The sequence below is a fragment of the Chionomys nivalis genome, chromosome 10 (assembly GCF_950005125.1).
Source record: "Chionomys nivalis chromosome 10, mChiNiv1.1, whole genome shotgun sequence".
Classification (NCBI taxonomy): Eukaryota; Metazoa; Chordata; class Mammalia; order Rodentia; family Cricetidae; genus Chionomys; species Chionomys nivalis.
In genome coordinates this window covers 39,052,126-39,079,490 of record NC_080095.1, presented here as the reverse complement: position 1 = coordinate 39,079,490, position 27,365 = coordinate 39,052,126, and the positions used below count along the sequence as shown (strand labels likewise).

General features: G+C 44.4%; 1 protein-coding gene across 12 annotated transcripts in view; it reads left to right on the top strand.

The window, feature by feature from the left end:
• Ttll5 (tubulin tyrosine ligase like 5) overlaps positions 1-27,365 on the top strand; it is a 258,328-nt gene that overhangs the window by 28,278 nt on the left and 202,685 nt on the right. For all 12 annotated transcript variants that reach the window (XM_057782731.1, XM_057782729.1, XM_057782727.1 and 9 more), the window contains 5 exons: positions 6,794-6,863; positions 7,603-7,687; positions 17,987-18,088; positions 20,179-20,270; positions 21,180-21,287. In XM_057782731.1, the coding sequence (XP_057638714.1) occupies positions 6,794-6,863; positions 7,603-7,687; positions 17,987-18,088; positions 20,179-20,270; positions 21,180-21,287 (457 nt within the window). The remainder of the gene's footprint in view (positions 1-6,793; positions 6,864-7,602; positions 7,688-17,986; positions 18,089-20,178; positions 20,271-21,179; positions 21,288-27,365) is intronic.

Below are 27,365 nucleotides of genomic sequence, written 5' to 3'. Positions count from 1 at the left end.
CTTCTCTTCCTTTCTCTGTCAGAAGCTGCCAATATCTTGACTCTTTGCAAATTCCTTATTAAATATTTTTAAAAATTAATGCAGAACAGTGGCATGGCTGAGTGGTAAGAAGCCTTGTTTAACATGCGTGAGGCTCTGGGTTCAATCCTCAGTGCCATAATAATAACAACAACAACAACAACAACAATAAAGTATGTATACAGGGAAAGTAAGTACAATGCTAACTCTAGTCTCACTTGCTGGACTTCCCATACCACACTTGATTTTATATTAGTTTGAGAATCTTATTGCATTTGGTAATCTTCATTTTACATTTAGTACACTTATATCCTTCCCACCTGCCCTTCCATAGTCCACCTCTTAAGTTTAATTAATTTTTCCTTTTAAATTTTAAAAAGTTGTTTAACATTTACAGTTCTTCTTAATAACTTTTAGTTTCTGCTCCTGTATAATTTTCTTAAAAACTCAGTAGAACTAGACTACAGAATTATTTCTACTAGACAAGTAGAAACACTTGGGCATTGTCTATTTTTCCTTTACTTTGAGGAAAAGTATCCTTTTTATTTCTTTTTCTATTTTCTTTTTCATTTGTATTTTTGTATGGGGTGTGCATATTTATGTTTTTTGCATGTGTGTGTGTGCCTGTGTGCTATGGAGGCCTAAGTATGTATGTTTCTTGCATGGTGTGTGTGTGTGTATGTGCATGCGTGCACGCGTGTGTGCCCCTGGAGGCCCGAGATTGGTATCTGGCATCGTCCATGACTGCTCTTCCTCCCTATTCTCTGAAGCAGGGTCTTCCAGTCAAGCTCAGAGTTTGCCAGTGCTCACTGCTCCGGGGACTCCTTGTGCCTCCCAAGGCTGGGATACTTTCCGTCATGCTGCTGCATAACTGGGCATAACATGGTGATGAGGACCTGAGCCCCTGACCCTTTGCTCATACAGCAAGCCATTGATCCTCTAACTGTCTCCTAGGCCTCTGTCTCCATTTGGTGTCTCCTTTTTGAAGAAGAGCCCTGCTTCCCTCCATGGCTATATACTTAATTTCCAGGGATGCTTCTTCCTGATTTTCATGTTTACCCTTATTTATCATTGTGCAGTAGATACCCACATTTTTGAGGATACCATTGAAATATTATTAAAATACTCTTCTGTTTTTACTCTTTTATTGGGATTATCTTTACTTCTATTGTAGGATTTTTTTCCCCCTTAAGTTTGGGAATCCTTAGATATTAGCCATTTTATAAGTGAAATTAGAGACTATTATGGCCTTCCCTATGATGTAATGTCGTACATCCCATCCCCACACACACACCTCTCCTTGTACAGGTGTAGCATGCTGACCGTTAGCTGTGCATAGCTGGATTTGGTGAAGAGCTTGCCTTCTCCCTTCTGAAATAGGTAGGGCTCTTGTGGAGGTGAGGAGAAGCTTATGGTGAATTCCATCTTGGGCAGAGCTACTTTTGTTCTCTCTATAATGCCTGTTTGGGAATAGAGTGTCTTCAGTTCCTTCCTCCTCCGTAAGAACAGTGCACCTATACAAAATGTCCTTTTAAGACCCATCTTGGATGTGATCCCCTGACGTACATGCTACTGCTCAGGTGCTGGAGAACTCCCACGGCCTCACGGCTCCCAGGCAGTGGGAACTCTCCTGACTTACTCCTTGGCCCACCACACCCTTGCTCTGCCCACTGCCAGTCTACCCCTTTTCAGGGCCTCCTTGGGAGTCTTCGTTACCTGGTATTGGGGCTGGGGCTCCCTTTGCTCTGCTCTGTTTTGATTTTTCCCTTGATCTTATCTGTTCCCTGTCTTTGAAGATTTACTTAGACTTTTGATCTATTCTGGCTCCTTTTGCCTTTTTTCTAGCCTTTGTTATTATTTCATTCTTTTGAAAATATCCTTTCTTTCTTTCCAGTGAGCCCTGGAAAGGAAGGTTGGGGTAGATGTATCGTGTGTGTGTGTTTGTGTGTGTGTGTGGTCAGTACTCCGTCTTAAATTCCCCAGTTATTTTTTCACATTGAGCTATTTTCTGTGTGTGCAGAAATGAACTCTCTAAAGTCTTTCACTTTGGAAAGTCCTTAGGATCAGTCTGGATCCAAAACTGTACAGTAAACAGTTATGGCCAGACCGTTCTCACTGGAGAAATGATAGCCTCTAGTTCTGGCTGAGCAATTGCTACAGCATCAGGCCCCAGCCAGGGGTCCTGTTACCTGGAGTCCCTCAACCCTGGGTCCCATGTGAGCTAAAACATGGTGTTATGCCTTGGCTCTTTCTTGTCTCTGTGACCTTGGCATAAGGCTCCTATCCGACAGTCTTGCCTTCAGCTCTTTGCCAGGAGCGCAGTGTTGTTTGAATTGCAAGAACGGCGCTAGTTTGGGTTTGGGTTTTAGCTGCCAAATGGAATTGCTGTTGAGACTCAGCTACGGTTCAAGTTTGCTTTTTATTTTCTTAGACACGAGTCAAAGAGAATAGGATCTATTCCCAGCTCATCTGGGGCTTTTTTCTTTTGGAATGATCTTTTGCCCTAGTGATTTGTTCTTTTAAAGCTAACATCATAAAGAATAGAAAAGCTAAACCTTCCTTAATGAAGCTGGGAACCTCTTGCTCCAAACCTTCACTGAGGCTGAGACTCATAAAGGGAATGACGCGTCTTTAGGGAATGCACGTTTGGCAGCCTATGTAAGAGTCACTTTCTCCCTCCCACCTCTCCAAGGGCTCAGTCCCTTGAGACCCCCTGCATAGATCAAAGTACTTGGCTAGGCCTCTGCCAGCTGTCCCCCTACCCCCGCTGGTGAAGCTTGGGAATGAAGCTGATTCTTTTAGGTATTTAGTGAAGGTGCCAGACAGAAGCCTGGGCAGATGCCAGCCTGCACAGGAGAGCTGGTAACATGTGGGTTTGATGGGAACATATTCCCATTTCACCCCCAAACTGGAATTTTATCACCTTTTACCCAGACCTACAAACTGCACTGTTAATCTTCCTCTCTTCTTAACCACCCCTTCTTTTCCATACCTGGACCCTTTCCCTGGAATATGTGACCCATTAGCCAACTGGATGAAGTAACTCTTTCCAAGGCTGCTGCCTGCTTTTCTTTCAGAGTTGAGGGGGAGGGAGAGAGAGTGCTGAGGCAAAGGGTGGGTGCAGAACCAGGAGTGGGGGAGGGACTGTGGCAGGGGCTAGAGACAGATGTGAGGGTCAGATGAGACGGTCACTCCTTGTCTTCCCACTAGCATGAGAAAAACCTTCCTGCAGTTGTTGTAACCTATTGGGAAACATACACCAAAGCAACTTTTTACCATAAGGAGAGCAGAAAAAAAGGAAAGAAAAAGTGTGGCTTTTGTGCAGCACCGAAGACAGCATTGTGACCTCCTGCAGAGGGAAACATCCTACTGGGTTGACTGACACGGCTCCTAATGATGTGCTCTTATCCAGAAATGCAGCATAAGGAACAAAGCTGATTACTCCAGCTTCTTCAGTAACCTGACCAAATGTCATACTTTCCCAACCTAGGGTATTGAAATTGAGGTGGGAGACCTGGTGTTTTCTGATGAAGGTATGAATCTCACTGCTGAGGTCCAATGCAGTCATCTGTGGGTCAGCGTTATCCGTGGTTCTAGTAATAGACGTCCTGAGATTGTGAAGTACCGAAAGACTTAGGTCACACTCTTCACCCCATCCGTCCTCCTTGTGCATAGAATCCCATTTTCTCTCTCTCTCTTTCTTATTTCTTTGCATGTATTTATCTTGTGTTCTCTGTGTTTCTTATTGTTTGGCAGTTATTTAGGAAGTGCTGGCTGTGTGCCAGATGCTATCATTCCTTAAAACCTTTGGAGAAATTATTTTGTGTATTCTAATTCTTCTGTGTCTTCATTACAGTTGAGTGCATTGCTCTGGCATGTGGCGTGTGGAGATGGATGTTGTTGAGTTGTGAAATCTAGTAGTGAGAATCACACAGATACTGCTATTACTGTAATAGTAATAGCAACTGATACACTTTTTTGAGATATATTTTTGAGAGGATTTCACTATGTAGCCCTGGCTGACCTGGAACTTATCCTGTAGACTCTAACTGACCTAGAACTCACAGAGATCCCTGCCTCTGCCTTCTGAGAGCTGGAACTAAAAGTGTTTGCACTCCCAGCACCAACTGATGCTTCTTGAGCATTTAACCCACACCTTCTATTTGCTTTCCAAATAGAATCTCCTAATAAGATTACTCTTTACAAGAACCTCTTGTGAGAGCTACTGTTTTCTCGCGTTGTAGCTGAAGTCCTGGTTCCAGAGCATCTTCTTGACCACCACCCTTTTCTACTCTGCAGTAACCTAACACGTACCCCAAGCTTGAATCTTAAAATCCAGTTAGGAAAATCGATATCTCTCCAGTTTCCACAGCGATTCCGATTCCTGTATTAGCCTGCTTTATTTTTCTTTCTTTTTTTTTGGGGCGGGGAGGAAATTCAACCTTGAAATGGAAATACTTTTAAATTAGTTAAGAGAGGATTTAGTGAATAGGAAATACTCTTTTTTTTTTTTTTTTTTTTTTTTTTTGGTTTTTCGAGACAAGGTTTCTCTGTGGTTTTGGAGCCTGTCCTGGAACTAGCTCTTGTAGACCAGGCTGTTCTCGAACTCACAGAGATCCGCCTGCCTCTGCCTCCCGAGTACTGGGATTAAAGGCGTGCGCCACCACCGCCCGGCGGAAATACTCTTAAGGATATCAAAAACATTTACTTGGGCTTTAATGTACAATACCAGGTGAAGGAACCATTTTCAAATAACCCTTTAGTCCATGAGCGTTCCATTTTCCTTATCCAGCTAGGAATGAGTGGTGAGACAGCTGAGCAAGTACTAAGGAGTCTCAACTCAGGAGTCGATGCTCTGCATAGTTGGGTGACTAGAGATTTAGGGAGTGGAAAGAGGAAGTAGGCATGGGCACTAGATATGTCACAGGGTTGAGAGCCACCTCCAGTGTATTCTCTGGTACAGAGGACAGGTGGGTACCAGTCATGTCCCTGTTGTAGTCCCTAGGAGTTTCTCAGATGGAGCCTACAATTGTTGCATAGTTGTAGCCTATAGGTACTGCGTAGCTGTGATTGATTAACTTCATGTCTGGAACACAGCCCACAGCTTTATTGCCTTTCTAGTGATTACATGCGTTCTTACTCGCTAACTTGGAAATGGAGATAGTACTTGTGATAGACTGATCAAGAAGTGTAAGGGCATCAGGAAGTGGGATGGGTGATTGCGTTCATTCAGCATGAATGAATACTGATGTCATTGTGTTCGTTTGATGCGTAGAGATGAGCTGTTAAAGCTGAGGTCTGCCTTGGAGATAATGGCAGTAGTAGTGGGGCTAGGAAATGCTTTGCTACAGACTTTTGGGGACAGTTATTTCATGCCACGATTTGGGGAACACTACGAACAGTGCTTGAAAGTGAGTCTTCTGCACTGCCTAGGCACAGTGCTGCTCTAATGGTTGCAGCTCTAACAGAGCTGTCCCACCCGACCGTCCTTCATTTGTAGGATGTAGATGGTGGTATACCTGCCCCTGGGTTAGGTGAGGATGAAATAATACTGGGGACATGCTAAGAACAGCTCTTGGCACCTGGTAAATGCTTGGTACCTCTATTAAATTGTAATTATTTCTGCAGATGCTGCTGGTTATTTCCAAGTAGCAGCGACAGTTAATCTCATAATTGCCATTGTTGCCATTGTTGCCATTTGCAGTCTGGAGCCCTTTGCCCATCTGGATTGACTGCAGCTGGTCCTTGTCTTAATCTGATAACAGATGCAGTTGTTCTCTTTGAGATGCGTCATCTTACTGTTTCTTCCACGTGGAGTCTGCAATAACTTCCTGCTTCCCACCATATTAAATCTCAACTCCTGTGCCAAAGGCTCCCTGCTTCTGCTATTCCCTTCTCTTCCTGCCATTTCCCAGTTAGAACTTTCAGCCCCAGGCTCATGAATCTGCCTCCCTCCTTTCTGCAGGCCTTTGCAAATGACAGTGGCCTCCTTTTCTCCCCTGTGCATGCCCGAAGCTTTCACTGCTTAGTTCTGTGTCTGCTCTTTTGCTGGCCAGAGTTAGCCTTTCTGTCACTGCCCTGCAGACTGGCCCCTTTGGCGGCGTGACATCTTATATTTGTGGAACTGCTGCTCCATGCCCCTTTAGAGCCTACATTTTGCTTTTCTAACCCGAAACAATAAACCCTTTAGGGGAAAGGAGCCGCTGAACATGAAGTTCTGCGCGGGCACAGTTGTGTCTGTTTTCCTCATCACTGAGTGCTCGGTGCTTTACCTGTGGGCGCAGTACCCACTGTTCTTACGTAGACAGTTTTTACCTATTGGCGAGATCTTTAAACGATCCCATTCAGTCTTTACACACATTGGTTAGCAGATGACTTAAGTCTCCCTGGGAATGCTAGGCTCTATCATGCATCTGTGTCTGTCCAGAACAGTCTAATGAGAGGTGCATTGGGACTAGTGTAGTGTTTTAAAACTTCCATTTGTCTTCATATTTTAAAAGAAGCAGCTTTTTATTGTTTAAGTAGCTCTAATTTTGTTGGTAGATAACTATTTTATACGATGCATATAAATCTTTAAAGCTATTTAGCTGCATTTGAGAGGTGCTATATCAATTTATTTTTCCCTATTGTAATTGGGTGCCCACAGTGGTATTTCATCTGACCAGTTGATTATTCTGGGTTTCCACAGTATCGTTTCTTAAAAGGGTAAGAGCTTTGCTCCTCACTATACATTCTAGGATTTCTTTCTTTTCATTCCTTTCTGCTTCCTCAACAGCCAAACCAGATCTCCCTGGAAGAGAACATCTTGGTCTCCCGCTACATTAGCAACCCCCTGCTCATAGACGGTAAGTTGTCATTGACTCTTGTCTGATTGACTTGGCTGGATCTTGCTCAACTCTGTAACCTCTTCATAGTCTTCTCTAGTAAATTTTAAAGCTAGTCTGATATTTTTGGTACCCATAGTTCCAGAGGTGAGGATGGTTTTTTTATCATCCTTCTGAAACTGAAATTAAGTGATACAGGAGAGATACTGCTCACACACACACTCACTCACACACACACACACACACTCACACACTCTCTCACACACACACACACACTCAGGTGTCTGGTGGGTAAGCCGCATACAGCATGTAAGCCACACATGGCAAAAAAATGTTTTTCCACAGAGCCATATAAACAAATAATTAGCCAGTTGTAGTAAATTATCTGAAGTAAATTCACTTGTATGTGCTACACCTGGGAGGCATAATCTAAGAACATGCCCATGTTTTTGAACAAACTGAGGTCACAAGATTCTTGTCTTGGTTTCTTGGTGTTTTCTCACATTCACTCAAAAATCTCCACGTATGAATTTATTCTTGGACCTTGTTCCAACATTGTCCTGTGTATTTAGCAACTACGTTGCATAGCACGGTGTGAGCAATGCTTCTTTAGTCTCAAAATTCAAGATGTATCTAGTGTGTGCTTTCTGTGAGGTGAATTGTCATTTTTCATAGTTCTTGGTTGTGCTGTCCTGTTCATCACAACAGAAAGCAGATGAACTTCATTTTTCTTGTGACTCCCAACTTTCTTTCTTCCTAGATTTCAAGTTTGACGTGCGCCTCTATGTGCTCGTGACCTCCTATGACCCCCTTGTCATCTATCTCTATGAGGAAGGATTGGCTAGGTAAGAGGCTTTCTTAGGCAGAGGGGTTGGCTGGGATGGTAGAGTGGATCCACTGGAAAGGTGTCTAAGACCAGCTGCTTCTTTGTTAGGTTCAACTCAGGGCACTAGAGTGCAACCAGGTGGCTTCAAAGGCCAGGACACAGTCTTGGTAGTCTACACTTTACTTGCGAGGCTTTACAAAGTGTGTAGAAACACACACTTTCTTCAGGTGTAGAGGCCACAGGGCAATTTCATGCATGAGGGTTGTTATGAGGGACCTAGGGTATTAAGAAAAAATGTAATTTTTTTCAGAGTAGATCTAGAAGGGAAAAAAAAAAGCCACATTTAATTTACTTGTTGTACACCAGGTCCTTCTGTCGGCGCTTGCAGCAGTAGTACCTGCTGCCGCTTACAGCAGAAGAAACGGCTTTGCATGAACGGGGTGACAGTGACTTTTCTCAGCTCCCCTAATGAGGAAGTGCATAGGATTGGAGCTCATTGAATAGTCGTGTTTCTCATAGTCAGGGGGTATCCATGGCTTTCATACCTTAATGTACAGGTTATATACTTTGCTGTGGTTGTAAATACAGTTTTCTTGGATGTTTAGTAGGTTTTAAAGTGTACCTATCAACAGAATTAAATTATAAATTTATAATAATTTGGAGTTTTGTCTCCCGTACCCACAGGTAACAGTTTCTATAAATCTTTTAAGCTATTTTAAAAAGTCGTAACTTTGCTATGTGTTCCTCCCCTTACTTTTTTTAAAATCAGCTAATTCACTCTGCAGTTCTTCTGCATCATGGCCTTGGTGGAATAGTGCGTAGCAGTCTAAAGGGAGCTCTGCATCTGTGTGCAGACAAAGTGAATGGGAAAGTCAGTCTGTGTCTGTTTCTGATTGTAGGAAAGTTGTTTTGGAAATGGAGACTACATGAATAAAATAAGGTTAATTCTTTGTATTTATGAAAAAAAAAAGACAGATGGATCCCTGTCCTCACATAACTTCTCCATTACCTGTCCATGGCTTTGACAGGCTGTACTGTACTGAACTGTGACAACTGAGTTTTCTGTTTCCAGTTTTGGAGTGAGGGCACTAACAAAAACCTCTTGTTGGCCGAACCATGTCTTCCCTTCACCTCTAGGTGGCAATGACAGCTTCTGTAAGTTCTGTCATATTCTTAACTAAGATTTATGACTTACAGCCTTGGGAACACTGGAGACAACTGACACTCCATTGTCCTGCCCGCTTGTCCCTTGAAAACTGAGAAGGAGAAAAAGAAAACATTTCCCAGTTGAATAAAGGCCTGGACCAGGCATCACACATGAACTATCAGCTCCGATTCAGTTATCATAAGGAAGACATTTCCCAGAGTGTTTGTGGATATGAGCATACAGAGAAAGAAGCCCAATATAAATATCAAAACCTAGTTTCCGTATTGTCTAGAACAGAGAGAAGGTAAAATACTCCTGCTGCTTCTGGGGCATAGGGTGCGATGGAGTGTGGTTTCAGAGCTGAGACTTTTGACCCTTCCCTCTCTTGTGCAATGAGTGTCTTCATTATCCTTCATCCATTCATCCTCATCCCAATTCATGTCCTCAGTCCTGCTTGGTCTTCTGGAAGAGAGAAGGTGTTTATGCACCCTGTTTCTCCAGGGTGTCATACCAGTATCTTTTGTGTCATAGCCTGAAGATGTTTCACCTACAGTGTTTGTAACCCTCACTATGAGTAAAAATTTACATAGTTTTTGCATCTTTATGGTTCAAAACATAAAATGAGAGCGTCTCTAGCATACATTACAGTTTGCTGCAGATGTGTAAATAACTCTGACTATATGTTGTGTTAGATGTCAGAGTTAGTGGCAGTTGTCTCGTTTCCAGTAGGAACTAGCATGTACGTGTGCATGCATACACACATTTATATGGCCGGGGCATGCTTTTCCTCACAGTTGGCGAAATACCTTTTTAATTACTCCTATCATCAAGCCAGAAAAGGAAAATAAAAATTTTCAGGTCTTTGGTGGGTTCACCTGAAACCTAGTTGGGTATTGAAGTCCTTACCATAGGCATATCATGCATTATCCAAGCTGTTTGCACAGACGTACAGGACGCGCTGTTCTGTGCAGGCGCCTCGGTGCGCCTATGCAGTCACTGTTGATCTTGGCATTCTCTTGCCTCTCAGGCTTCAGAGTGCGCTCAGCTGTGTCATTACGTTCAGCATCTGTCTACAGCTCCTCCGCACCTGCAGCTTCTGCTAATCTTGGGTCACGTGCGTTTTGTGTAGCCATAACTGAAGGTAATCAGCGTGGGATGAGATCATCAGGTTCCTTTCCTTTGAGACGAGAAGAAAGCCATAATCTTTCTGAAGAGACAGACCTAGAGGCAAGAAGAATTAGTTTCCTTCTTTAGGCTTTTATACCCTGTCATTTTTGTTGGGAGCTTCAAATTAATGGTGGGAGAGTGAAAGTTCACTTTCTAAAGGTCATTGCATTGTGAAATAGGTTCTGTTGTGTAAATTCCTTTCCCATTTGAACCTTTGAAATAAAAAGACAACCCCCCCCCCCATTTCATTCTGGTTAATGTTTCCATCTCTCTTTGTTTTGCTCATAAAAAGCAGACCCTCACTGTTTGTTTCTTGTGTAGAAGGGTTTGCCTGTGCATATATAAATTCAGTGCATGTTGAGGTGAAGGAGGGCATTGGATCCTCTGGAACTTAGAGATGGTTTGAACTGTCATGTGGGTGCTGGGAACTGAACCTGGGTCCTTTACAAAAGCAGCAAGTGCTGTTAACTGCTGAGCCATCTTTCCAGCTCTGTCTCACTGTTTCTTCTATGAAGGTAAATAGTAAAGAGATGGGAAAGTGGAGCTGCCCATCTGACACTAACGTCAGCTGTCTTGTGGTCTGGTAGCGGTGCTTCCGCTCCTCTGCCGCTGTAGAACCCTGTGCAGGCTCCTGCTGTAGAATTTCTGTGGAAGTTGCTGTTTTGAACTAGTAAAACGGAGGCAATGCATTTCTAGAGAGAGGGGTGTAGTTCTCACCAAAATGGTGGAGATACATTTTTATGTCAGAAGTAGAATCCAAAAAGGTTTGGTTCTGGATTTTACAACTATAGAAGGATCCAATCTCGGATATAAATGATTTGATACAGTCCTTTTTGAGACAAAGCTAATAGCTAAATTTGCACTGAAACAGGAAATTTTTTTTTTTTAATTAAGATGACATTGAGTTGAAAAGCACATGTGTTGTCAGTGACTGAAAGAAAGGTAGCAGCAGCTCCAGCTCATGAAGGGTCCGTGGGGAGCTCTGAGGGTCGCGCCCACGCCGCACGCAGTGGAAATGGGAAACTGAAGGCCTCTTCTAGTGCTGCCCTTTTGCAGCTTCGAGGTCACCCTTCCCCAGCCATTTACCCAGTGGAGATGCAGAAAAGACCACAGTCATCTGTAGGCCTTTCTTCCCTCCCTCACCCCCCAGGCCCTTCTTCAGTAGTCTTGCTTGCTAATTAACACTGGCTCCGGGGGATATTTACCTTTTCTGTGCTGGATTCCTGTGGTTTTGAAAGAATTCAGGTACTTGCTGATTGCCAAGGAATTCAGATTACCTCACAGGCTGCATACTGTCCAGAGTCTGCCACAGCAGCAAATTGGGGGAAGAGACACCAGCAACAGGGAGAAGCCCTTCCTGGCCTCCCTGTCACTCTCTCTGGCAGGCCCTTGCTGTTTGTAAAGTTTGAGTCATTTCTGGCTCTGAGGACAGGATCAGGCTGGTAATCCCCTCCCAGACGTTGTGCAGGGCGCTGCCCAGTCACTGCAGCTTCTTGGCAGCCTCCCTGCTGCAGCTGGTCCACAGTAGATCAGAGCACTCTTGGGCCTCTTGTTCTCTTCCCTAGGACTTTTCTAGGTCAGGCTAGGATGAAACCCAGTGGCTTCTGGCAAGGGTGCCTGAGGTGAAGTCTCATTGCCCCAGACCTCTCTGCTCAGAACAGCTGTATCTGCTAAAGATAACTCCTGTGCCACTATTACAGCCTCCTTTCTTTGTGCATTTGTTCTGAATGTAGAAAATGTATCTGCTAAATCGAGTACTCAGCTCTTCTACATCTAGGCTCCGTGACTATGACCATGAGAATATATGCTGTCAGGTTTGTAGAGCTACACAGTTTGTGCAGGGAGAAAAGCATGGAAGCCCTCACTGGCTTTATGCTTGTTTCCATGCTGGTAAAGGTTTGGAAACAAGCAGCTTACGTACCCACCACAGATGTTTCTGGATTTGCCATTGACTCATGTCCCAACATAGCCATAATCAGTTTGTTACCATCTAGGGGTCTTGATAGGTGCCTCCCATCCCCCATCAGTTAAAGAATTAAAAGGCAGGACAAAACAACAAACAAACAAATCCCTCTACTATCCTGTAGCGGCGGGGGAATCTCAGACAGAGCCCAGAGTCAGCCTGTAAAGAAACGCTTTTGTTAAGGGTGCGGCTGCACACACACAGCAGGGCACGTGCAGAGAAAGGCCCTGCAGAGCACAGCTGAGACTTGTGAAGCCGAAGCCTGGTCTTTGAGGGGGCTTCTTCCCTGGGTGTAGGGTTGGTCAGTTTGAGCAAAGATAGGGAGGCTGATAGATTGACAGTTTGGGGGTAAACATGTCCTGAACTTGCCTCAAACTTATCAGAGTGGTCCATAGCTGGGCTCCAGTGGTGGAGGGGCTGTAGGCCTTTGTGCCTGGCCAGAAATATCAAGAAGGAGCTGGAAGCTTGCTATCTTGGTTTCCTAGTCATGCCTGTCTTCCTGTCTACCTGTCAAGAGTATCTGTTCAACTCTAGTCCCTCAAGTTGAAAATAGCACCAATTGGAAATGCATTTAAAAAGATTTTATTATCTTTATTTTATATGTAAGTGCACTACATATGTGCAGTGCTGGAGGAGGCCAGAAGAAAGGGTTACAGGTAGTTGTGAGCTGCTATGTGGCTGCTGAGATTGAACCCAGGTTATCTGGAAGAGCAGCCAATGCTCTAAATTGCTGAGCCTTTAATCTCCTCTGTCCCTGAAAATGCATTTAACACACCTAACCTACCAGACACATTAGCTTAGCAATATGGTTTACTGTTGCATGTCAGTTGTCATGATGGTGTGAGTGACTGGCTGCAGCTTGCTCTTGTTCAGGGTTGCAAGATAGCACCAGTGCATATTCTAGTGTGGAGAAGATCAGCATTCAGAACTCAAAGTGGGATTTCTTCAGAATGCAGATTACCCTTACACCATCGTAAAGTGGAAAACTATCAAGCTGCTGCCCTTTCTTCAGTCACATGCTCCCATTTCTGAGAAATCCTGATTCCATGTGAGAAGCAGAAAAGACAAAGTGTAGCTTTTAAGACTTTGTTTTCAAAATAGAGATCACCCGTATTCGTTTACAGATTGATAATCTTTTCTTGGCCTAAAGGTCGAGGCTGTGAAATTCTGTTGTGTGGGCTTTCTTAGGTCTTATTATTTAATTACAGTCATCTGTCTGTCTGCGTGCACATGCATCATAGTACATAGATGAGAGAGAGAGAGAGAGAGAGAGAGAGAGAGAGAGAGAGAGAGAGAGAGAGAGAGAGAGGCAAAGCCCCGTGTATACACCCGGAGAGAACAGAAGGAGAGAGAGAGATGGCGGCTGAGGTCAGAGATAAAAAAAGGAGTGGGCGTGGCTAGGGCGGGACCGAAAGAATAACAGTGGTGGTGCACGTCTTTAATCCCAGCACTCAGTAGGCAGAGGCAGGTAGATCTCTGAGTTCTAGGCCAGCCTGGTCTGCAGAGTAAACTCCAGGACAGGCAGGGCTACACATAGAAATCCTGTTTTGAAACAAACAAACCAGAAACAAGCAAACAAAAAAACCCAGGAAATTGGAAGCCATATTAAGTAAGCAAAAGACAAGCAAAAAATGTCCAAACGAAGCAATATGAGCCAAATAAATAAATAAATTGCCCAAAATATCATTGAGTTGGTTTTGTACTGGCCACGTGCTGGATGTGGGCCTGCCCCGAGTGTTTCTATACTGTGAGACTCCGTGGGAGGGCCCCAGTGTCTTAAATCTTGATCTCCTTCAGAGCGAGGGTCAGTACTTATGTTGTGTTAGGATGAGTGTTAGCAGATTTGGTTTCCTCTAGCTCGTTAGTAGAGAAATTGTGTGGAAACTTTCAGGTCTAGTAGGATGATGTGTGATAGTGTGTGATGGTCACGGACCTAAATGCTCATGGTGCCTTACCAGAGGGCGCTGCTCAGGCAGACATTGGAGCATGGGGAAGTAGCTGCTCCTATGCACAGACCCGTGTGCTGTGCAGCTCCCAAGTCACTCAGAATGGAATGGCCAGGCCTTCTGTTGTTCTCAAGTTCACAAGAAACTTACTCATTTCCTCTGAGACTTTGCATTTTGAGCATTTGGACTTGTGAAGAAGCTATCTGAGTAGTATGAGGAGCTGCTTTTACCTGCCCAGAAGACCCCGTCTGGCTCTGCCAGTTTGTCCTACTCATGTTCTTTAACCAAAGGGCCCAGCCAAGGATGGCGGTTTAGTTCAGCTGTCAAGTCTCCTGACTTCTGCAGTCTGGAGCAGCTCTTCAGCGTTTCTGTGACTTCCTGACCTTGGCGTTTTGGTAGATGACAGGCTAGTCATTTTGCAATTTGTCCTTCAATTTGGGTTTGTCTGTACTTTCTCATGATTAAACTTTGGTTGCTCATTTGGCGTCAGAGTCCCACAGAAGTGATGGTAAGTTCCCATTTCAGTATATTTGATGGTTTACGCTAATTATTTAGTATTTGATTAAGGTAGTGCCTTCCAGATTCCTCCACTCTAAAATGACTTTTCTTCCCTCTGTGATCACCAAGAATTTATGATGAGGTGGTTGAAACCATATAAAACTTACTCCATATCTCAGTTTCAACAATAGCTTTCATATCTACTGATATTTCTTGCTTGAGTAGTGACTGCCAGATGATGATTTTCAAATCCCATCATCCTTTTATTTGTATTATTTGGCATTTTACTTTGAGGAAAAAGTTTTTCTCCTTATGATTATGCAGTCATTTGTTTATATGAACACATACTGAAAATTTTCTATTTCAATGGGTCCTTCTACTATACTGTTTTATTTTCATGCTCTGTTTGTCCCAGGTTTGGACAATGGGAGCCCCTTTATGCTTGTTTTTGTGTCCTTTGGACATGTCTCTATAATTCTTTGAGTATAAGACGTTTCTGACCCAGCTCTGGAACCAGTCATATCTCCAAGGAGCACTGGTTACTTGGTCATGGAGAAGAGTATTTAGAAATGAAGGTTTGGCTGGGCGGTTGTGGCACATGCCTTTAATGCTAGACCTTGGGAAGCAGAGGCTAACAGATCTCTGTGAGCTCAAGGCCAGCATGGTCTACATAGCTAGTTCCAGGACAGCCAGGGCTCCACAGAGAAACCTTGTCTCAGAGAGAGAGAGAGACAGAGACAGAGACACAGAGAGAGGGAGGGAGGGAAGGAGGATACTAGATGATTAGATGATCTCGTTGCTCTGGGGCTTTCAATAGAGGTGCCTAGGAAACGTATGCATGCGTGTCCCTCTTCTCATGTACTCTTCAATAGAGATGCCTAGGAAACGTGTGCATGCGTGTCCCTCTTCTCATGCACTCTTCAATAGAGATGCCTAGGAAACGTGTGCATGCGTGCCCCTCTTCTCATGCACTCTTCAATAGAGATGCCTAGGAAACGTGTGCATGCGTGTCCCTCTTCTCATGCACTCTTCAATAGGGTTGCCTAGGAAATGTGTGCATGTGTGTCCCTCTTCGCATGCACTCATCCACATTTATATCTGTGTATTAGGAAATAGGTTATGTTGGCATTTGCAACTCTACTCTAAATTCAGAGTATAAACTAGCTTTTGTCTTTTACATATTCTCATTTCCTGTCCAACAAAGAAAAAACTGTCTCCTGTTATCTTTACCATATTTATTAAGTTTTCTCCTTTGTAGCCTGTCTCTTGGCCTTGCTGAGCTGCCTCCCCAGTCAGATGTTCTCTGTTCTCTACAATTAGATTCCCATGAGGCTGTTCTGCACTTCCCCAGGGTTTGCTTTTTGTTCATACACTGTCTTTCTCATGGATCTGCAAGAAGTTAGCTAGCCAAGTCATTCAAGTTAAAAGCCAAAATCAAGGGAAATCGTCCCAAACCAAATCTTGGAGAGTCAAGCACATAGTCATAACTGGATGAATAACCAGGGTAGTGTGACTTCTCACCTGGACCCTAGGAAGAAAAATGGTGAGCAGAGATAAACGTGGCATGTCTAACAGGTTTTCATGAGCGCCGTGAGATCTAACCGGGTAAGCCCTCCCTCCCCTGTATGCTCTTCGTGCATTGTACTTCATGTTCTTTGGACCGAGGGATAACAGAGTTGGTGGTTTTGCCCTGTCAGGGCAGTTTGCTGTCACACTTCTCTTTGCCCTCGGCTCTTATTCTTGTTTTTTAGCTCCTGTAGGAGCCCACTCTGTGACATTTGTAATGTTGTCAAATGTCCCAATGAAAGGAAGATGAGGAAGATTTGTAGGAGCCCAGGCCCCTTAAAAGCATTTGGGGGTGCAAATGCAAGGAGCCCCAGATCCAGCTCACTTGGTGCTTCTGCTGGGCTTTTATGTTGGTCAGGTTGAGTCAAGTATGCAGAGGTAGCCAAAAGAGACCTCTCCTTGCCTAGCAGGATTTTCTCTTCCTCACACTTAATTCTTGCTGAAGATAAGTGATATATCACCAGTTAATGTCTGTGGAAGTTGTCAGTCTTGAGTTTCAGACTTCAGATTTCAGAGAGTGACTTCCACCTGCTCTGCTTCTTTATATGAAGATTAGGGATGTAAAGACCAAGTCCACTTGCCACCAACTGAAGACAGTGTTAAATGGTAGCTCCTAGAAGCTTCTGGAAATTTTGAGGTCTTTCTCAAGCGTAGATAATGCTTGTCAAACTCTCTTTAGCCATACATGCCTGGTCAGAATTTTCTTGTTATCCACATCCTTTTTCCTGACCTTATGTTTGTTTATTTTAGTTTTTTGGGGTTTTTTTGTTTTTTTGGTACAGGGACTTAGGGAGTGGAGATGGTGGGAGTGGGTGAGAAGAAATAGAGAAGAGGAAAGTTTTTAAATTCTGACCTTTAATGTGGTAAAAATCATGTTGACTTCATAGTCTGGGTAAGCATATGTAAACGATTTGTAAATCATATGAAAATAAACTTGTGGCCTTCTAGGTTTTTTCACACACTTGGGTATGTGTCTTGGGAAAATCACTTTAGGGCCGGGTGATATGGCACTAGCAGCCTGTGAACTATTGTCTTGAGGTCTTTTTGATACTGAGCATTGCTGGGCAGTTTTCCCTCTCCCTGCTTGCTGCCTGCAGTGGCGTCTGTGTTTTATGCTTTGATGTTCTCAACAGTAGTCATGGACATGGAGTTCCTGCCTGTTTGCTGTGGGCTTCTCCTGTACTGTGCCATGTTCATGCTACTGTGCTTCCTCTTGTTAGTGCCTTGATGAGCCTTCTTGAGCCATTACGAATCAGAGCTCTTCCCTCTGTGGGTGTTTCAAGTCTGCACAACACTGTGCTGGACCATTTTTCCTTTCCTCCTGGAGAATGTTGTTTCAGTCACTGCGTGGGCCTAGTAGGTGTTAACTGCAACTTCATAGCTGTAGCAGCCTACTAAATGCACTTGCCTAGCTTGTGAATTGCTGTGTTTTGAATTTTTATTCTTCTATTCATTGATAGAGGGATAAGAGAAGCAGTGTCTGAGAGTGGCTAAGCCATGGGGTTTTAGAGTTTGCAATCTTGGATAAGTGATTCAGTCTTTTCTTTTTTCCCCTCCCTCCCTCCCTCCCTCCCTCCCTCCCTCCCTCCCTCCCTCCCTCCCTCCCTCCCTCCCTCCCTCCCTCCCTTCCTTTCATTTTTTGAGACAGTGTCTTACCGCAGCCCTGGCTAACCTGGAATTCTTGAGCTAGACCAGGCTGATCTCTGCATCCTTAGTGCTGGGGTTAAAGGTTGTTTCACCATGCATGGCCAAGTTATTCAGTCTTTATTGGTCATATTTAGTTTTTTATCTATTTAAAATTTAGATGTAACATGGTTCTATTTCATGAAAGTTGCCTTTAGGGTCAATTGTTATGTAATGATGCATAGAACACACTTCTCAGGAGTTGTCACTTAGAAGAGATCATTATCTGTTAGATAAGAGTGCCACCCTCCTTGTAAGATAATGATAATACCCCCCATGCTGTGATCTCCCCAGTCTTCAGTTCCACTGACACTGTTCCTGGCATTTCACCCGTGCTCTTCCTGTCAGGTTTGCAACTGTGCGATATGACCAAGGATCCAAGAACATTCGGAACCAGTTCATGCACCTGACGAACTACAGTGTGAATAAGAAGAGTGGAGACTATGTGAGGTACTGGCCGCATCTGAGTGTGGACACGGAAAGCTAACAAGCTGCACTGGAGCCGAGTGTCAGAATACTTAGGAGACACCGGAGGGTCAAGTGTCTTTTGTTGTTTTTTTTTTTTTTTTTTAAATTAATCTATGGTATTTCGGGTGTGCGTGTACCATGTGTATTCATGGTGCCCTTGGAAGCCCGAGGCCGTGTTAGATCCCCTGGAGCTGGAGTTACTGATGGTTGTTAGCCACCATGTGGGTGTTGAGAATCGAATCCAGGTCCTCTAGAAGCATAGTGAGTTCTCTGAGCCACTAAGCTCTCTCCAGCCCCTCAAGTATCACTTTGGAGGCACTGTTGTTGGCTGCTGCCACGGCTTCTCCATGGCAAACTTGGCAGAAGGTCACCTCTTTCAACCTATAATTCCGCACCTTCACCATTTGTCTTTCCCTAATTGACTTGGGTAAGAATTTCAATTTAGCAGTCATATCAGAAGCTTAAAATTATATGTGTCCTTTGACACCGTGGTTCCGTTTCTATGAATTTAACCTTCAGGATGGATGTTCAGAACCAGAGCTAGAACCGTCTTTACTGTGTATTGTTTAATGGAGGACATTGAGACAGTACATGCAGCAGACGCCTTGACGGAATCAATCTAGTAGCTAAAACAGTATTTTTGCTGAGAAAGGAGAAAAAGATATGTCCTGAAATGTTAACTCTTCTTCAACACAAAGTATAAGATTAGAGTAGTTAGCTTTTAGGGTTTTTACTCATTGCTTTTATATAGCTTCTAAAATTTTCTAAAATATACTACTATGATCAGACCAAAAAGAAGGAAAACATTAAAGAAGCAAGGCCATCTTATAGAAGGACTGGTGGAGGGGAGTAGCAGCCCAGCTGTGTGGAAATGTTATTTTTGCTCTGTTTTCTTTCATCCAGATAATTTTGCCAGAAAGTGGAAAAATAGAAAAGAAACCCAAACAGTCACTTTCTACTCAGACTAAAAATAAGTTCCCAGCAGGTCCAAGGAAGGCAAGAAACTGGAAATGTTGGGGTAGTTGCTGAAGTGAAAGAGGTTTCAGCGAGTGGCCCTTGACCAGCCCTGGAACTGCTTCAAGCCGCCATGTCCCTCACTTTGAGATGAGCAGAGATGTAACTGGAGAGGGCTCTGAGGATTGAGAAGTCAGTGGCAAACTGCCTGGCTGCAGGGCGACACTCAGGGGAGCCTGCCCCATTCACCATTAGCGACAGTGGGATGCCCAGTGCTCTTCCTGGCACCCCAGCGTCCCCTGTCACTCATGGGACTTGAGAGGGGAAGTAGCTGTCATTGCCACAGACAGGAGTCTTGTTTAGTGTGTCAAACTCAGCTCTGATCTGAAAATGGCACCTGAGGTGGTTTGCTGGTCTCACGTGACATTTGCCTCAGGCTAGATGTGTTAAATCCCATTGTTAATTTATTATAACTCTTAAACGTGTCCATATTTTTTCATGACTTTGTTCACTGTTTATTTTTATTATTTTTATTTATTTATTTATTTATTTATTTATTTATTTATTTATTTTTGGGGGGGGGGAGACCGATTTCTCTGTGTAACAGCCCTGGCTGTTCTGGAACTCACTTTATAGAACAGGCTGGCCTCAAACTCACAGAGATCTGCCTGCCTCTGCCTCCCCAGTGCTGGGATTAAAGCGTGCACCACCATGCCTGGATTTTCACTCATTCTTTTTTTTGTTTTGTTTTGTTTTGTTTTTTTCGAGACAGGGTTTCTCTGTGGTTTTGGAGCCTGTCCTGGAACTAGCTCTTGTAGACCAGGCTGGTCTCGAACTCACAGAGATCCGCCTGCCTCTGCCTCCCAAGTGCTGGGATTAAAGGCCTGCGCCACCACCGCCCGGCCTTTGCACTCATTCTTAGCTCCCTTCTCTGCACTCTTCAGAAAAGCAAACTTCATTTTCCCTTCCTGTTAAGGAGTTGATAGAAAGGGTGTCTTACAAAAGAACCAGGGAGCACCAGGTGGAAATCAGCAAACTGTATGTTCTCTAATATACTCAAAGCACAGGGAAAAAGACAGGCCTCTTGGCATATGCAGCCTCAATTTCTTTCTTTTTAGTTGTGATGATCCAGAAGTGGAGGATTATGGGAACAAGTGGAGCATGAGTGCCATGCTTAGGTACCTGAAACAAGAAGGCAAGGATACAACTGGTGAGCATCATACCTCTTCCTTGTAGACTCTGTTATATATATACAAAATATGGGGAGGAGCACGTGCACACACACGCACGCACGCACACAGATACCTGTTGAAGCCACAAGAAGGCATCAGTTTCCCTGGAGCTGAAATTACAGGAGATTGTGAGCTATCCTACATGGGTGCTGGGAAACAAACGCAGGTCCTCTGCAAGAGCAGCCAGCTCTTACCTGCCAAGCCATCTCTCCAGCCCCATGACTCTACTACTTTGTATGATTTTACTGTCGTGTCTCACCAGGCCTCTTGATAATGTTGCTGAGAAGCCAGTGGGTGACTGTTGTTGTTTTTCCTGTGGTTCACAGTGGAAAAGAAACTTTCTACAGCCTCCCCAAATCCCTTTTCTTGTTTCTAGTTTGGAAAGCATCACTTTCTCTTTGGTCCTCAGTTTATCTTTCTTGAATGTGTGCTGCTAACTAAGATACTGTGACGTTATGTATGCTGCATTGTTATCTGTGTTGGCTCTGGGTTCAAATCTTTGTGAATTGAACTTTCATTCTTGTTGCTGACACGGACAATGGACAGGGTAGAATCTGAGTATGGGGCTTGAAGTTCAAAAGAACCCATGCTGAGCCTTGAGCAGCATGGGAAGCAGTGTGCAAATAGACTTTTTTGTGCACAGGAGAGCAAGAGGAAGAGAAGGCCCCTTTTGCAGCCTGTACTCTGTCACAGGCCATCTGCATCCTTGTCTCTACTCGTGGCACGCCAGCCCTGTTGCACCCATTCTGAAGACCTCCTTTTAGATGCTTTTTGAATGAGAACACGTGCTTTTATAATTGCATAGTGACCTAGAATCTGCTCCCACAAACGCATGCATGCATGCATTATAGTGTTTCTGTTTTCATTACAAAAGATTGTTTTTGCAGCATTGATGGCCCATGTGGAAGACCTGATCATTAAGACGATAATCTCTGCTGAACTAGCTATCGCCACTGCCTGTAAGACCTTTGTCCCGCACCGCAGCAGTTGTTTCGGTAAGGAGCCACCAGACGCTTGTGTTTTGTGTGGAGGGTCTTAGGATTCTCAGATAATGGGGCTCAGTGAGTCTATAGGAGTCAGGGACACATCCTGGGTTTGCATCACTAAGCTGGTAGAGTAGATGCAGATCCTCCCAAGAGGCCAATGGTGAGTTTTCATTGGAATCTCTGGAGGAGGAACTCGCTTCCAATGTGGAGAATGGGGATTGAAACTGGAGTGTGATTCTCTCTGTCAGAGTACACTCAGAAAAAGTCTGCGATAGGCCGCTCAGGAATCCAGCTCTAACAAATATATTCCAGAGCTCTCTGGCAGCCAGACTGGGAACAGGTCCAAGAAGCTCTGGCTGGTACCAGTGTGTGCTTTCTCCCATTTTCCGAGGACTCCTCCTTTTAGTTTTAGCCTTCTTCCTAGGGGATCCCTCCTCCTTTTCTTTCTCCTGCTAGTTTTCCTCCTCTCCTCCCCTCACCTTCTGTTTCACTCTATCTTTTGATTTTACAGAGATAGTGTAGAAAGGGAAGCCTCTGACCTCCTGACCTGCTAGCTGTGTGTGTCACACCAAGGTGGCCTTGGTGCGACTGCTTTCTCTATGGATAGGAACTTAGTATTAGTTGCCAGGATGAAAGCCCATAGGGCCAGGTAGGCTTTGGGCACGTGTTGGACCTTGGGGATAGAATACACATAATTATTGATATAGTGATGCTAGTTAAAGTGTGATAGTAAGGACAGAGGTGGTGTGGCTTGCTTAGGGGGCTGGAGAGTAGGGAAATAAAGACCATGGTCCCTAGAGTCTGGCAGCCTGGATTTGAGACCCATTTGCATTCATTTCTGGTTGGGTGATTTTCAGCAAGTTATCCTGCGTCTCATTTTCTAGACTCTTAAGTGACAGCCATAGTGATATCTCCCTCCTAAGAATACTGTAATCACTGAGACAGTGCAAGCAAAGAGAGCACGTGGCAGCATGTCTGGCCCTTAAGCTGTACTTAATAAAAATTACTTTTATTAATTTCATAATTAGACACTAATTATTTTTTTATTTTGTTTTGAGACAGGGTTTCACTGTAGCTTTGGAGCCTGCCCTGGAACTAATTCTTGTAGACCAGGCTGGCCTCGAACTCACAGAGATCCGCCTGCCTCTGCCTCCTGAGTCCTGGGATTAAAGGCATGCGTCACCACCGCCTGGCTTAGACACTAATTCTTGTTCTCTTTAATAGATTATAACAGGGACAATGAGGGCTGATGAGAAGCCAAGGACAATGGCACTGGGTTTTGATCCTACTTCATGTTCTGGCTTTGTGGGAGCCTAGCCAGTTTGGATGCTCACCTTCCTAGACCTAGATGGAGGGGGGAGGACCTTGGACTTTCCACAGTGCAGGGAACCCTCACTGCTCTTTGGACTGGAGAGGGAGGGGGAAAGGAGTGGGAGAAGGGGAAGGGAAATGGGAGGCTGGGAGGAGGCGGAAATTTTTTTTTCAATAAAAAATAAAAAAATAAAATAAATAAAAAAATAGATTATAACAGGATGTATTGGACTGATGCTCAAGTAGGAAAACTGTTGAGACTGAATGGAAGGTGCAGGCAGTCAGGATCTGGAACTGTAGAGCAAAATAAGAGATGGCACCGACTTCAAAAGCAGGCCTTTCGGGGGGGCTGCACCAGTCCACAGGTTCTGGGTCTGCTAGAAAGCCCCCTTGTCTGCCTCTCATTCTTCCATTCCCTTAAGACCCACTTCACTCCGCTGCTTTTCTGAAGCCTCGCTGGGCACAGGGCCTCATCGTGTCCCTCCCGCATGCCATTCTGTGCGTGCTTTGTGATGCTTTCCCAGAAGTCTCCGCGTTTATCTTCTTGAATTCTTAAGCCGTTGTGTCATCCTGTTTATGTCAAATCAGAGTTCTGGGACCTTCTCTCACTCTAACTCTAGTTTACCTTGCAGCTGAACTCCCTTCACTTTTCTCATGTTACTTTACCTAGTAGGCCACCGACATCCTTCCAGGCAAAGCCAAGCATCATTTCTTTGGTGGTCTTTTTTCCCTACTCTTCCAAGTGAATGTTGGACTCCCACCCTGTAGCTCCAGCACTCTGTCATGTCTCTGCGGTGTCTCCTGGCGTCCTCTGGTATCATTTCTGTGGACGCTCTTTGATGATGGCCGTCATGGTGTCAGCGTTGGCTTGTCCCTCTCATGCAGAGCAGCATCTTGTGCTCGTAGAGAACATTGGCAAATGTTTGCTGAATGATTGCTTGGTGCTTGTTTTCCTGACTTCTTGGTGGCTTAGCAGTAAGCTTTTTAGTGGATCTGATTTGGTAAGGCTTGCGACTCAGAATTGTTAGTCTGTGTGAGGATGAGGTGGGAGCTAACAGAATGGGACTCCAGCTGTTGAAACCTTTCAAGATTAACTATGTTTCCTTTCCAGCTCTGCTTGCCTCTGTTGGTAAATTTCTCATGGCCCCTGATATATTAAAAAAACAAAACCAAGATAAAACAAAACATTTTGTTCTAAGTAGCTAATCCTGAAGGCTTTTCTGGGTGTTTCTTTTCCTATCTTGCTTTGTAACCTGATTGCCTTTTGGAAGCTTAGGAATGGTTTTACAGAACTCCATATGAAAGACACGCAGCAACTCTCTCTGACTCAGAAATATCCCAAGGTCAATCAGCCAGGGTCTCCTCTCCCCTTTCCTGTCCTGGTCCAGTTCCAATACACTCAAGGCATCTGGAGTTTTTTAAGTTGTTGACTGTCTCCTTGGCTTTTGTGGTTCTAATTCCACTTCCTGTCAGCCCTGGGATTCTGTGCTTCATTAACCCCCCCATGAGATATGATTTTGTATATTCGTGTGTATTTGTGTGAATCCCTTTGCCTCCCCCTGACTCTTAGCTTTCCCTGGGGTTTGCATGGTAAGGAGTCACTTTGTGTTTGTCAGGGTAACCAGGACTTGAGAGCTTCCCAGAAGCTTTCGGCTTAAGGAGAGCACCCATACTTTTAGGGAAACAGAATGCAGAGGTGGGGTTCCCTCTATTCTTTTGGTAGTCATTTCTGGCCTTTTACTTATAGACTAGTGCCAGAAGCTTTGTGTTATGGGAGTTTCTGCCCTGTGAGTTCTTCTTCCCCTTGCCGCCTGTGCTGTTTGCAGGTTCCTCCCCCACCCCCCTGTCAGTGCTTTACTTGCACACATCACTCTTTTCCAGGCCCAGCTGCATCTGGGCAGAGATTAGTACTGTAGCAGCGCATTACTGTCAACAGTTTGTTCTTCTCAAACTCAGTTTGCCCTGAGCTGCTGCTGTGTTCATAAGCCTGCATTGTCTCATTACTACCTGTGTTTCATCCATAGCAGGCAGTCAGAAACTTAGCCATTTAATGCTATTTTGTAAGCTTGTACATCCAAAAGAAGATGGAGACCCTGAGAAATTAGCCCTGGTCTCAGGTTCTAGACTTAGGGAGTGAAAGACTTGAATGAAAGAGACTCTGCCTGGAAAACAGGGGCCTCAGAGGATGAGTCTTGGCAATCTTCCATCTTGATCATAGGACTTCAATTATATGATTTTTGGATGCCTCCCTCAATAAAACATGTTTCTAACAGTCAAATTTTACTGCCTTCCACGATTGTGAAAATGTGGTACAATGTGAACTAATATGCTTCAATGGCAACTCTTTAAATATGCTAAGGAAATTGGCGCTGCAAAATTACTGACTATGAGAACAACATTTTTTTTTTTAAAGAAAAACAGCCAAAACCAACAGGATGTTAGCTGTCTTTCAAAGATGTTGCTGCTGACAGTGGTTTAGTGTTTGTTTGTGAGAATGGCTGAAGCGATGGGCTCTGATCCTGGTCCTCCAGTGTGGACCAGACGCTGATGAACAGAGACCAATGGCATGTCTGCGGAAAACCAGTACGCTCAGGCTACCTCCCTTAAGTGAAATATGATTTAGTTTCTGTTACCTCTGCTCTTGACCATTTTTCAGGGTAAGGCCATGCTCTTTGAAAGGGAGGTGTCCATAAGTGATTGTCAGAGGGCTGCAGGAAGGGAGCGTGCTGTCTCCAGTATGCGACCTCTCCACCAACAGTAAAGGAGTGGAGGGCAGGGGCGATTTGCAAGGTAAGCCCCTCTTAGTTTATCTCTAGCTCCAGCTCAGATGGGAAGGGTGTTTCCTAAGAGGCTCCTCTTTGTCCCCAGCAGTGCTGGTGCTTGTTCCCAGCCATGTGTTGTAAACCCGTGGTTTATGACCAGGGGAAAGGGTCGGCGAGCTGAAGTAAGTTGTCTTGGGCCATTTGACTAATAAATGGCAAGGCTCGGTTTGAGGCCAGCTATCTGGCCCTTTCTCCCCACATCCTGGATTCTCCTGTGCTGTCCTGTAACTAGATCTCAGGAACAATGACATCATCTTTTCTAGTGGATCAGACTGGAAAAGAGCACAGTGCCCAGGCCTAGATCCTCCTTTTAGACCTACCATTCCAGGCAGTAGCTAGGTACCATAGTGACTTCAGGGCTGAGTTAACAAGTTAACACTTCTCTTACTCAGTTCATTTTCCTGTGTGATCTTGCTCTACTTTTTTCCAGAATTCTCTTTTGGACCCGTTCTAAAGAATTTCACTTTGTTTTTAAACTCGAATCCTAAGCTGAGTGAAAAGTGTTCCTGTTACAGAAGAGGATCTCAGTGACAGTGGGCACCTGTCAGTCCCGCTCTTTCCATGGCCCAGGGACTGTAGCTTCACCCAGGCTCTTATTTCTGGGGAGGCTGAGTACATTGTCTCCAAAAAAGACACTGTGTGCTATCTTTAGTGAGCTCAGGTCTCCATGGGAATATTTTCTAACTATTTCCCACTCCCCCTTCTTCAAAAGCCATCTTTTTTTTTTTTTTTTTTTGGTTTTTCGAGACAGGGTTTCTCTGTGGCTTTGGAGCCTGTCCTAGAACTAGTTCTGTAGACCAGGCTGGTCTCGAACTCACAGAGATCCACCTGCCTCTGCCTCCCAAGTGCTGGGATTAAAGGCGTGCGCCACCACCGCCCGGCCAAAAGCCATCTTTTATCAGATTTTTCCTTAATGTATCTTTAGTAAATTTTCCTCATTGAGAATTTCTGTTTATTTTTGGCAGGTGGTTCTTCTGTTACTGCTATGCCAAATCTTCTCTTTGCAGTGCACTGAACAAATTTATTTTCTTTCATTTTTGTGACTGGTAGCTTTGTTGTGACTATGTAGTTAGGGCAGGAAAAATCAGCTATTTGTTGGGTTTGACTTACACATAATTTTTTTTTCACCCTTAGTGGTTCTTAATTACTGTATGCACACATAAATGTGCTGGCACATCTGTCCGATCACGTATGCATGCGTGTATACGTGCACATCTGTGTGGAAGCCAGATGTCTATGTCTGGTACCTTCCTTAGTCGCTGTCCATGTTTCCTTTTATTTTATTACTGTTCTTTGAACAAAGGCTCTGACCAAACCTGGAGTTCACTGTTTCAGCTAGCCAGCAAGTCCCGGCGACCCTTCAGTCTCTGCCTCCCCAGTGCATAGGTTGTCATGACCATCTTTGTACGTAGGTGCTGGGTATCTGAACTCAAGCTCTTGAAAAACATTTTATTTTTTATTTATTTTTTTTGTTTTTCGAGACAGGGTTTCTTTGTGGTTTTGGAGCCTGTCCTGGAACTAGCTCTTGTAGACCAGGGTGGCCTCGAACTCACAGAGATCCACCTGCCTCTGCCTCCCAAGTGCTGGGATTAAAGGCATGCGCCACCACCGCCTGGCTTTGAAGAACATTTTATTAACTGAACCATCTCCCTCGCCCTTTGTTTCTTAATATATTTCCTAAATACTATACTTTTGGAGCAGATTACTTCTGCCTTAGGTTTCTGTTGCTGTGATAAACACCATGACCAAAAGCAGCTTGAGGAGAAAAGGGTTTATTTATCTTACAGGTCTATATCACAGTCCATCCCTGAAGGAAGTCAGGACAAGAACCCAAGGCAGGAACTGAAGCAGAAGCCATGGGGCAGCACTGCTTCTTGGCTTGCTCCTCATGCCCCACTCAGCCTGCATTCTTATACAACCTAAGACCGCCTGCCTGGGATGACCCCCCCTCCCC